Source organism: Gossypium hirsutum, chromosome A05 (assembly GCF_007990345.1).
Source record: "Gossypium hirsutum isolate 1008001.06 chromosome A05, Gossypium_hirsutum_v2.1, whole genome shotgun sequence".
NCBI classification, from domain to species: Eukaryota; Viridiplantae; Streptophyta; class Magnoliopsida; order Malvales; family Malvaceae; genus Gossypium; species Gossypium hirsutum.
The window spans coordinates 70,977,951-70,990,497 of record NC_053428.1 but is presented as its reverse complement, the minus strand read 5'-3'; the positions used below and the strand labels follow the sequence as shown (position 1 = coordinate 70,990,497).

At 39.0% G+C, this 12,547-nt stretch overlaps 1 protein-coding gene across 1 annotated transcript; it reads left to right on the top strand.

Annotated features, from left to right (window-relative positions):
• Positions 1-789: 789 nt before the first annotated feature.
• LOC107960528 (uncharacterized) lies at positions 790-6,027 on the top strand. Its single transcript, XM_016896863.1, has 6 exons — positions 790-1,642; positions 2,197-2,264; positions 2,352-2,510; positions 2,607-2,793; positions 5,626-5,705; positions 5,788-6,027. The coding sequence occupies exons 1-6, from the start codon at positions 790-792 to the stop codon at positions 6,025-6,027; spliced, it is 1,587 nt and encodes a 528-aa protein (XP_016752352.1).
• Positions 6,028-12,547: the final 6,520 nt, after the last annotated feature.

Genomic DNA, 12,547 nt, shown 5'->3' with positions numbered 1-12,547 from the left:
AGTACCGGATGGAGGCCACAGAAAGAATCATGGACAATCTGGACTTTACCCCTGAACAGAAATTGAAAGGGGCTGTTTCCTTGCTTCACGATGAAGCATACCAATGGTGGCTGACCGTTAAGGAGGGCACTCAGCCCGGACGACTGACATGGAATTTCTATAAGTCTTCAAGGTAAATATATGGGGGCAAGCTACATTGACGTTAGGAGACGTGAGTTTTTGAATCTCACATAAGGGGATTGTTTAGTGGCCGAGTATGAGGTCAAGTTTCTGAGGTTGAGTCGCTATGCGCGAGGCATGGTAGTGACTGAATATGAGTGTTGTGTCCATTTCGAGGATGGACTCAGGGATAGTTTGAGAGTTTTGATAGCTTCGCAGAAGGAGCGTGACTTTTCAGCACTAGTAGAGAAGACGAAGACCACTGAGAAGGTAAAGCGCACTGGGTACCAAAACCAGGATAAGGAGAGAAGCATGAATTAGAGGGATTCGGAGCCCTCGAGTTCTACGATGAGGCCTAAAAAAAAGGCCAGACCTAATGGGCCAGTTAGAGATGGGGCTCCTATTGCACGTACTGGGATCTTCCCTTGTGAGCATTGCGGTAGACGTCACCCAGGCGAATGTTGGAGGACGACTGGGGCATGTTTGAGATGTGGGTCAACTGAGTACCACATTCGAGAGTGTTCGTTGAGGGCTGATCAGATGCAAGCTTCGGGTTTTGGTACTGCACAGCCACCGAGGGTAGTTCAGCAACCACCAAGGGGTCGTGGTTAGGCTAAGGGTGGTAATGGCATGGGCCGCGGACAAAGAAGACTGGGCAGAGGTACTGGACATACTGAGGCGAGGGAGCCTACTCTTTTTTATACTACTTGTCGCCGAGAAAATAGAGATACTCTAGATGCCATTACGGGTACGTTTTTAATTTATAATGCACCTTATCCTGCACTGATAGACATAGGCTCTACACACTCATACGTAGCAAGTATTATGTTTGAAACTTTGGAGACTCCAGTTGAGAGTAATGATAGTGGGGTAACTGTATTGAATCTTTTGGGGCATTCTGTCAAAGTTAACAAATTGTATAGAGACGTTCCGTTAGAGGTAGAAGGGGCAGTATTTTTGGCTGGTCTGATGGAGCTTCAATTTGAGGAGTTTCATTTAATTCTAGGGATGGACTGGTTGGTCAAGCACCGAGTAAGTCTGGACTGTGCGACTAAGAGGGTTGTTTTGAGAATCGGGGAGGACGATGAGGTAGTTGCGATTAAGGAACGTCGTGATTTTCTAACTAATGTGATTTCTGCGTTGGTGGCAGAAAAGTTGGTCTGGAAAGGATGTGAGGCATATTTACCCCATGTAAGTGTTTCTAAATTTGGGGGTTCTTCTGTAAAGGACATTAGAACCGTAAGAGATTTTTTGGTTGTCTTTCTTGAGGAGCTATCAGGCTTGCCTCTGAGTCGAGAAGTGGAACTTATTCCAGGTACAGCTCCGGTGTCTGTCGCCCTCTACCGAATGTCACCAAAGGAGCTTACAGAGCTTAAGGCTCAAATTCAGGAATTGTTGGATTGTGGGTTCATTCGTCCTAGTGTGTCTCCATCGGAAGCACTTGCGTTGTTTATGAAAAAGAAAGATGGGATAATGACGATGTGTATCGACTATCGACAGTTGAATAAGCTAATGATTAAGAATAAGTACCCACTTCCGAGGATTGATGATTTACTCGACCAGTTCAGAGAGGCTTCTATGTTTTCTAAGATTGATCTACGTTAAGGTTATCATCAATTGAGGGCTAAGGAGGCTGATGTGTATAAGACGACATTTAGGACTCGTTATGGTCATTACCAGTTCCTAGTTATGCCATTTGGTTTGACTAATAGACCAGCGACATTTATGGACTTGATGAATCGAGTGTTCCAGCTTTATTTGGATCAGTTTGTGGTGGTGTTCATCGATGATATCTTGGTGTATTCTAAGACTGAAGATGAACACGATGAGCATCTGAGAGTGGTAGTACAAATTCTTCGTGAGAACAGCTGTATACGAAGTTCAGCATGTGTAAGTTCTAGCTTAGGAAAGTAACATTTAGGGGGCATATAGTTTCTGTTGAGGAGATACGAGTCAACCCTCGTAAGATCGAGGAGGTGTTGGACTGGAAACGGCCGAAGAATGTGTCTGAGATCTGCAGTTCTCTGGGGTTGACAGGTTACTATCGGCGCTTTGTAGAAGGGTTCTCTTTGATCGCAACTCCGTTGACTAAGCTTCTGCATAAGGTAGTTCCTTTTGTGCGGACTGATGCACAGTAAGAGAGCTTCAAAAAGCTCAAGACTGTACTAACTCAGGCTCCTGTTCTGATACAGCTTGAGCATGGTAAGGACTTCGTGGTATACAGTGATGCATCATATGTCGGATTGGGTTGTGTGATGATGCAGGATAGTAAGGTGGTTGCATATGCGTCTCATCAGCTTAAGACTCATGAAGTGAATTACCCAATGCATGATTTGGAGTTGGCTGCGATAGTTTTTGCACTGAAAATCTGAAGGCATTATCTATACGATGAGAGGTGTATCAACTACACTGATCACAAAAGCCTCAAGTATCTCCTCACCCAGAAGGAGCTGAATCTTAGGCAGCATAAATGGATCAAGCTGCTTAAGGATTATGACTATACCATCAAGTACCATCCTAGCAAGGCCAACGAGGTACCTGATGCACTGAGCCGTAGAGCTATGACTGATTTATGGGCGATGTTTGCTCGCCTTAGCTTATTTGAGGATGGTAGCTTATTAGCAGAGCTTCAGGGTAAGTCGACTTGGATCAAACATATTAAGGGTAAATAGTTGGAGGATGATTCTTTGAGTCTTCGGTTTTGTCAAATTGAGAGTGGTAGCACTGCGGATTTTGGCTTGAAATCTGAGGGTGTGTTGTGTTTCTGGGGCCGGATATGTGTTCCGAACGATTCTAGTTTGAAACAGTCTATACTGAGAGAGGCATATACTAGCCCTTACGCTATGCATCCTAGTGGGAATAAGATATACCGAGATCTTCGAGAGTTGTATTGGTGGCCAGGATTGAAATGAGAGGTTACCGATTTTGTGGTTAGATGCTTGACATGCCAGCAGGTTAAGGCTGAGCACCAGTCGCCTTTGGGATTGCTACAACTGATTAAGATTCCCCTTTGGAAGTGTGAATGTGTGACGATGGACATCGTTAGTGGGTTACCCTTAACACCCACTAAGAAGGATTCTGTTTGGTCATCGTGGATCGATTGACCAAGTCAGCGCACTTCATACCAATTCATACTGACTATTCACTACAAAAACTGGTAAAGCTTTATATCTCTGAGATAGTAAGACTACATGGGGTTTCGATCGTCTTTGATAGGGATCCTCGCTTCATGTCTCGATTTTAGGGAAAGTTGTATGAGGCTTTGGGTTCTAGATTGAACTTTAGTACTGCATTCCATCCTCAGACCGATGGTCAATCTAAGGGGGTGATTCAGATACTGGAGGATATTTTGAGGAGCTATGTTATCAATTTCCGAGGCAGTTGGGAGGGCTATCTACCTTTAGCGGAGTTTTCCTATAATAATAGCTTCCAGTCTAACATCCAGATGGTAATTTACGAGGCCCTGTATGGTCATAAGTGTCGCACTCCTTTATATTGGACTGATTTGGGTAAACAACGTGTTCTGGGTCCTAAGTTGGTTTCTAAGGCTAAATATGTAACGCCCGTACCCGAGACCGTTGCCGGAGTCGAACACGAGGTGTTAACGGACTTAATTCATTACTTAAACAGCTCATACAATTCATTTTAAAATTTCCAAACAAGCTGGCTAACTGCATCACAGTCACTTTAAAAATCATATCTCGAGTTCCAAAACTCAAAATCCAGTTCTGTAAATTTTTCCTGAATCTAGACTCATACATATATCTACTAATTTTTTTCCAAAATTTTTGGTTGGGCCAATTAGTACAGTTTATTAGTTAAATTCTCCCCTGTTTCAAGGTTCGACTACTCTGACCTCTGTGTATTACGAATTAGATATCTCCCTGTGCAGAGCTTCAATGACTATGCCGTTTGTCTCTAATAAACCTAGACTCAATAATGAATCTGTAAATATAAATCATGACTTATAATTATCTTTGTAAAATTTATGGTGAATTTCCAAAGTCATAACAGGGGATCCAGAAATTACTCTGGCCCTGTTTCACAAAAATTTAAACATCTCATAAAATATAGCTCATATACCTGTGTTGCTTCTACCATATGAAAATAGACTCATCAAGATTCAATTCCATAACTTATTCATTATTTAATTCCATTTCTACTATTTTTAGTGATTTTTCAAATTCACATCACTACTGCTGTCTGAATCTATTTTGTGGTAAATTTTACCTATTTCATGATTTCCATGGATTAGCTAGCAATTTGACATACATAGCACCAAATATGATCATGATTAGCCATTCCAATGGCTAATCATTACCAAGCATTTCCATACCACTCAATAACCATATCATAAGACCATATATACAAAATGATTATAATGCTATACTCAAAATATACAAGCCATTTTCGCATGGCTATACGAATATACATTACCAAAAGATACTTAATTAACAACAAAGGTCAGTCCTATACATGCCATTATCAAAGTTCAACTAAAAGAGTACCAAAAAGGGGCTTAGATAGTGTGGATGACTTCGACTTTGACACTTCCGAGTCCGATAGCTGACGAACAAAATCTATAATACTGAGAATTTAAGCAACAGAGTAAGTGTTTCGATGCTTAGTAAGTTTATAAGTAAGGAAATCATTTGAAACAAAAACACAAAAACACAAGACACATTTGGCTATGGCATATTTTCCTTATAAAACCCAATTAATCAATCCACCATCACATGTATCATTACAAAGCTTCACACTTAGCATGCTAATGACATCAAAACAATCCACCTTAACCGAAACTTAACTCATACAAAACCTATCTTCAAACCATAAAATAGGTAGAATTTAAACTAATCATCCAAATGGTGCAAAAGTTTTCCAAGAATGACATTGAACTTACCTTACTTTAGCTATCCACCTTAGCCGAATTTTCTTCCCCAAAGACTTTGCTTCCTCGTCTTTCTCTAGTTACGGCAATGGAGGAGAAAACATAGGCTAACTTTGGTTTCTCCTCCCACTAACTAGTATTTTATTAACCTTATTCATTATTTCATTTTGTAACATAAACTATTAGCATAAAATAGTTATAATATTCTTTAATCTATAACACGGCCGGCCACTATCTAAAATTTGGCTAATTTGACATGCAAGTACATTTTTTTTGACATCATGCACTATTAGATCACTTTTACCTTTGTCTAGCACATTTCTAAATTTTCTCATATAAGTCCTATTTAATAAAATTCACTTACAATTAACAAAATTCAAACAGGAAATTTTCACACATGCATATATACATATAATAAGCATCAAATATGACGGTTAATTATTTTTACGACTCAGTTTTTGTGGTCCCGAAACCACTTTCCGACTAGGGTCAAATTAGGGCTGTCACAAAAGATAAGGTACGACTGATTCAAGATCGTTTGAAGGCAGCTTCTGACAGGTAGAAGTCTTATGTAGATCTGAAGATACGTGAGATTGAGTATTCTATGGGGGGACTTCGTGCTTCTGAAGGTCTTACCATGAAAGAAGGTTCTAAGGTTCGATCGGAAGGGCAAGCTGAGCCCTAGGTTTATTGGGCTGTTCCAGATTCTAAAGTGAGTGGGACCAGTTGCTTACCAGTTAGAGCTACCTTTAGAGTTAAATCATATTCACGATATGTTCTATGTCTTGATGTTGAGACGCTACTGCTCTGATCCCAACCATATTGTTCCTGTTGAAGAGATTAAAGTTCGGCTAGATCTGACCTTTGAGGAGGAGCCAGTTCAGATTCTGGATTGCGATGGAAAGGTCCTTAGAAGGAAATCCATTCCTTTAGTGAAAGTGCTGTGGCAGAATCATAGCACTAAAGAGGCTATGTAGGAGCCTGAAGATGTGATGCGTCAGTAGTATCCTCATCTGTTCTGATTAGGTAAATTTTGAGGACGAAATTTTCTTTTAGGAGGTAGAGTTGTAACGCCCAAAAATTTAAATTTCTATTTTTGCGAATGTGTAACACAAATATCTGTCAGCTTTGGTGGTTATGTGTTCTAGGAGTGTTTGGGAGGTCCCAAGTTCAAGCCTTTGCTTGGGAAAATTTTCGTATTTTTATGAATAAAGCCCTATCCTTGTTCAATAGGCTTTTATTCGTCGATTTGTGGAAACATATCAGAATGGGCCAGCTAGTCTGGTGGTTAAGTAGAGTGTTAGTCTGTTGAAGGTCTGGTGTTCTAATCCCTGTGTGGGCAAGAGAGTTTATTTTTTCCTCTGTGAGTAACTAGAATTTTGGCTGGGCTGAAAGACTGAAGAGGTTGTGTGTTAGTGGGATTAGTGGAGCGGCTTTAGGGGTTTGGGGGTTATCTGGGATATTTCTTGATTTTCTATTTTATTTTTCCCAAATTTTGGCTTTTTTACATTTTGACGTTTCATTCTTTTTGCTCTACCATTTCTTCCTATTTTTCCTTTGGCTTTCCTTTTCTATGGGCATCTTCGCTATTCAGTCAATCAAGGAATTACGTTTCATCTTCTCGGGTTACACGTTTGGTAGGTAAGGTGGTTATGTTTTGTGAAATAGGGGAAAGCTTTTCTATTATTTTGTTTACGAATCTGTAAATTTGTCGTTAATGTCGGGTCTCTTAAAATTGGCAGCAGCGAATCGTGGGAGTAATGACCTTTCTCATGTGGATTCATAGTTAGGGAGTGTTTGAAATTAAAGGTAAGGGTTAGTTGCTTTTGGGTTGATATAACGTCCTAAAATATTGGTACTTATTTTTTGTATGTTGCGTAACACAACTGTGTATCTGCTTCAGCGGTTAAGTGTCTTGAGAAGTGTCTGAAAAGTCTTGAGTTCAAGCCTTGGCTTGTACAAAATTTTGTTTTACTTGAATAAATCTTGTCTCTAGTCAGTAGGCTTCTTAGATAAATATGGTTAAAACATGACATAAAAAGCCTACTGGTCTAGGGGATAGTGGCCTGTTATTGCTACTAAGGGTCTTGAGTTCGAGTCTTGCTGTGCTCAAGAAGTGTTTTATTTTGCTTCTCTTACCGTGTGAAAAATAGAAGTTGACTGAAATACTGCTAGTGGAGGAGAGTTTGAATTCAATGGTTGAGGAGGTAATGGTGGAGTGATTTTAGGAGGATTTTTTGGGATTTAAAAGTGGAGGAGTTGTAGCCGAATAGGTGTTTTGACCACTCAGGAATTCAGCCTTGAGTTGGTAATTGGTCACTCTATTTCGGGTTTTTGCCAAATTGTGGTTCTTCTCACTCCTTGTTTCTAAAGCCGAATATTGCTATTGTTTTTTTCGTGTACCTTTCAGTTCTAGTGTGTTTCGATTGTCCCTTCTCCCCTTTTCACTTTGTTGCCTAGGCCGATTACCTTATTGCTTTTTTTTTTTGGTTTTGGAAAGTGCTCTTTGACTCCTTTTCGTCTCTTCCCCCCAATCGATTTCCTCTCTTAGCCGAATATACCTTCTCTCCCTTCCTCCTTTCTTTTCATCTTTCTATCGTGATCGATTACCTCATCTCTTCCCCTCTCTGTACGGCTTTAGAAAATTATTCGTTGATCAGTCGGGTTTGAGTGCAAGGTTCTTTCCTCACTTCCCCTCACCTTTATTTCTATTCTTTAATCTTTTGTGTTGCTGACTTCTACATCTTTGGTTAGAGTGCACAATTTTTATTCTCTCTCTTCTATCGAAATAACCTTTTATTTAACACCTCTCCTTTCTGCCATTTTCTGCTAGGGGGTGTGATTGTTCCATCTCGTACCTCGGCTTTAGGGTGTGCTATTATAGGCCAAATACTTCTATCTACCTTTCTTGGTTCCATATTCCGGTAAGTTGTTTCACTTGGTTCAAGTTATTTGCGTTTATGGTAATGGTTAACAGATTCGGCGATAATGCAGATCTTTACCAAGGGATCTTGAAGTCAATCTTGGTTAGCGGTTTAAGATGGATAAACCACTTTCATTCAATCAAGACAGGTAGCATTTACCATTTTGGGATTAAGAGTTAATAAGAGGATGTTTAACCCTAGTGATTAAGAGACTGACGGAGTGTTGTAATTGAATATAAGTTTGGTGCTCATGGGCTTTTGCGCGTTTTCGCAACAGGTGTGTAATCACACTGCTACAACATTAACTGGCAAAAGCCGAAATACGTGACCATCGACACTACACGAGCGTGCGCTCGCTCGTGTGGTAGTCTGAACGCCTAAACTTGGGCGTAGGATAGTTAAGGCCGGCCATGAGCGATCTCATGGGCTTAGGCCGATTTGGGCAATGTTAGGCTAAAATGGGCCATGTGGGCCCCACACGGGTAAACCATACTAAAGTATGGAGTATTGGGCTAGGCTGTGTAGTTCACATGGCCATGGCCATTACTGGGCTATACGGGCCACACAGGTATGTTGGCCCACATGGGCCCGTAATATGGGCCTTAGGCCCAATTTCACTATCTAACTGTTAAGGTTGCATGGGTTGCCCAAGACGACTGTGAACCTACTGTTGGGTCGGTAAGTATGCCTGGACCCCATTTTGATGAAATGATTGTTAATGCCCCTATGATATGTATGACTTGTAATCGAGCATGACATTTGTGCATACATGTATGATATTATGACATGACATATTACATGGGGATGAGATTATGATATTTAGAGGAAGTGTATTGTACTGGCAGCTCTGCTGCAAATACTGTTTAGTGCCACAATTGGTGTTACATTTTGGAGTGTAAGGATGGGTGGGTTGATTTTATCCCCACATGGAATGTAAGGCTGGACGGAGTAGAGTGTAGAGGATGGACGGGTAGGATTTCTGATTGCATTTCTGTTACTGTTACTGAAATGGGCTAAGGCTCACACTGATACTAATACTGTAATTGGCTAAGGCCCAAACTGATACTGGACTTTTACTGAAATGGGCTTAGGCCCACACTATACTTGCCTACTGTATGGCTGACTGTTGGTGAGGGATTACACACTAAGTTTGCATCAACTCACCCTTCTACTTTTCTGCGCAGGTAATCCTTAGGCAGATCGGTATGCGGGGGACTCGACAGGGGCCACACAACCGTATTTGCTTTCGTTTTTAACTTTTAATTTATACGTAATTTAATTTGGGTATTTGATTTGTAATAAGGCCTCTTTAATTTTTTATTTTAATTTGGGATTTATTTACTTGGTTCATATCTGTTAGTAGTAGACTGCAGTTTTTCAAAAAGATAAATGTTTTCAAAACACTACGTTTATACAACATATTTTAAAAGCTTCTGCAACAAACATTGTTTTAAGTGTAATGAAAATTTAATATGATTAACAATTTGCTAAAAAGATTTGAGTTTTGACAAAGAACAAGTTATCCTAAATTTTCGTATGGATCACAAAGAGGTTTTAATATAGAACGGATTTTTCAACGGAATTATGCTCTTCGAAAAACACTTCAATGTGACATCGCAGATTCCGCCATAACATCTAGGCCAAGTTTCGGTTGTTACAGTTAAAACCTCGATACGAGTTCAATTTGGGATTACATTTTAATCGATAAAATTAAGTGCTATTTGTTCAATTATAGGTGTTAGAGTGCTCAGGGATTGTTTTAACATCAAATGAAACCAGGTGTGTACCTGGAAATGCAGAAAACGAGGTTTCAATGACAGCCGAAAACCATTCTGTTGATGCCACGAGGCCATGTGGTAGGCCGTGTACCCTAACACGAGTGTGTGATCGATGAGGCTAGGCCGTGCACACCAGAAACGACCGTTTGATGGCCAGGTAGGACGTGTACAATACACGGGCTAGACTGATCTGGGTAGTGTGGGCCACATGAGCATATGGGCTAACACAGGTAGCGTGTGGGATTCTGGGCCAGGCAATATGATCCACAGGGGCAGGCCACATGGGTTTGTGGGCCCATGTTTCTAAAAAGTAGCTTAAGGTTGCATGGGTCGCCCAAGTTGACAGTGAACCTACGACAGGATCGGTAAGCATTACTTAGGCCCCTAATTGTGTGAGTTGTCTGTATGATATCTGAACTGAGCATATATGCAGATCTGAATGTATAGACTGTAACTGCATAATAGGATGACATTTTTGTATGTTGCATTACATCAGGGTGGGTTATTGTTATTTAGAGGAAGTATCTAAAAGGCTATCAAGCCTGTTATCTAGTAGCTCTGTTGCAAATTTCTGATTATGTGCCACATTTTGGTACAGTATGGTCTGTAAGGATTGGTGGGTTGACTTAATCCCCACATGGTGTGTAGGGATGGACGGAGATGGTGTGTAGAGGCTGGTGGGTAGGTGTAACACCCCTATCCCGTAACCGTCGCCGGAATAGGTAAGGGGCATTACCGGACTTGTAACTCATGTCAGATCAGTAAAATTTTGAACTTTTTCTTGAAATAAAGATCATTCATTTAAATAAGTACTAAGCACAGCCAGGGATAAAATTTAAACTTCTCTAAGTAAACATTCAAAAGATGCCATTTTCGCATGGCTTATATACATTAACCAAAATATTCTTCTGCCACTAGTCTATTCTATACATGCCATAAGATAATCCAAAACATAGCAGTACCAAACAGTGGATAGTGATAGTGTGACGAGTTGTTGACGATCCCCGAGCAAAGGCCAAATTTGATAATCTATAAAACAGAGAAACGTAACAACAGAGTAAGCTTTCAAGGCTTAGTAAGTCTTAAGTAAAACAATTAACTTTGCTGGATTAAATACATTTATAACTTACAAAAAATCCAAGTGAATTCTCGATGGGCTTAATAAGCCTACACAAGTACATAATACATACCTGCCCAACTTAATGTGCTGAACATCCGTAATTTTTTATTATTACTAAGTCGCTTAAGATTAGGCCTTACACAAATCACGTTTTGAAATGTCAAGATATATTGCCATTCGGTCACATAAATTAAACCCTATGTATGCACATGTAATTCATCTTACATAAACAATTTGATAGAGTCAATACTCGTTGAATATAGCTTATAACCATCTCATAAGTGATTCCCCAAGTACATTTGTAATACAAATGAAATCGAGTTTACATAGCAAGTAAGTATCACTTACCATTTACTTAACCTTTGTACACTTACCGTTTCCATAGTTACCAATTACCAATTCAATCTTTCAATACCTCTAACCACTTAATCATATGCACTCATTTCGTGCACATACATAAATGTATATATGTATTTAGGAGCTTAGTTCTTTAGTTCATATTCACATTAATATTTCAAATAATCAAATCATGACAAGTATTAAAGTTTCGTATATGTATATAAAGGACCAAACATATTCCTTATCACATATACATAAATGACCAAACGCAATCCATACCTTGTATTTGCACATCCTGCCGAATACAACTCAAATTAGTAAATTTTTATGAAACTAATTAAATCCTTATCTTAAAGATATACAAATAGTCTTCGGTTTGAAATAATTCAAAGCACTTAGCCATAGCCTGCTAGGTTTAAAAAAAATCTGAATCCAGTTACCAGTACCAAGCCTGCGGGACTTTAAGCCCGGATACATCATCATAGTTAATTCATTAACCTCATTCGAATATAAGCATATAGCATGTACCTTAACTTCATGTCATAATATCATTCGACTTTAATACATATTTATATATATATCCCTTTCAATAAACTTCCAACTAAATAAGAAAATACACACATGACTTACATTCTTCTCATGACAACCATTCGGCTAAACAACATATAAGTCACTACACCTTCAATTTATAAAACTATCAACACATATTACATATACATTGCTTACGTTTATAAAATAGCCATTTGGATAACTTGCACACATTTAAATTTTAGCCATTTTGGCCTCACACCTATATATTTATTTTGTACATCAATTCAGCAATAGCTTATAAGCAACTCAATTAGTTTCATCAATGTTTACAACAAAATCACAGATTCATTACAATCTGTTTTCTTGAGCAACAATCATTAAATTATTTGTAACTGGAGCTACGAAACTCCAAATGAAGTGCCATAAATTTTCCCCGAAAATAAACTCATATATCTTCTATCCATAAAATTTTCAAGATTTTTGGTTTGGCCAATCAAAACCATAATTTTCTTAAAGTTTCCCCTATTTCACTGTTTGACTATACTGACCACTCTTCACTATGAAATCAAATTTCTCATTGTACAGATTTCAAAATATGTTCTTGTTTAGTTCATTTGAAACTAGACTCATTAAGGAGTCTAAGAATATAAATTTTATCTTATAACAATTTTTGCACTATTTATAATGATTTTTTAAAAACAGAACAGGGGATTTCAGATTCATTCTGACACTATCACACACAACTTTAAATATCTCTCTATAGGAAATTTCTTTGCTTGCACTGTTTATTTTATAAGAAACTAGA

Bases quoted from the DNA above. Each gene is read 5' to 3' on its own strand.
- LOC107960528 (XM_016896863.1), top strand. From the start codon at position 790: ATGGGCCGCGGACAAAGAAGACTGGGCAGAGGTACTGGACATACTGAG. The intron at 1,643-2,196 runs GTATCGACTATC...TGGGGTTGACAG, and splicing joins AGATGGGATAATGACGATGT to GTTACTATCGGCGCTTTGTA. The intron at 2,511-2,606 runs GTTTTTGCACTG...CTCACCCAGAAG, and splicing joins ATTTGGAGTTGGCTGCGATA to GAGCTGAATCTTAGGCAGCA.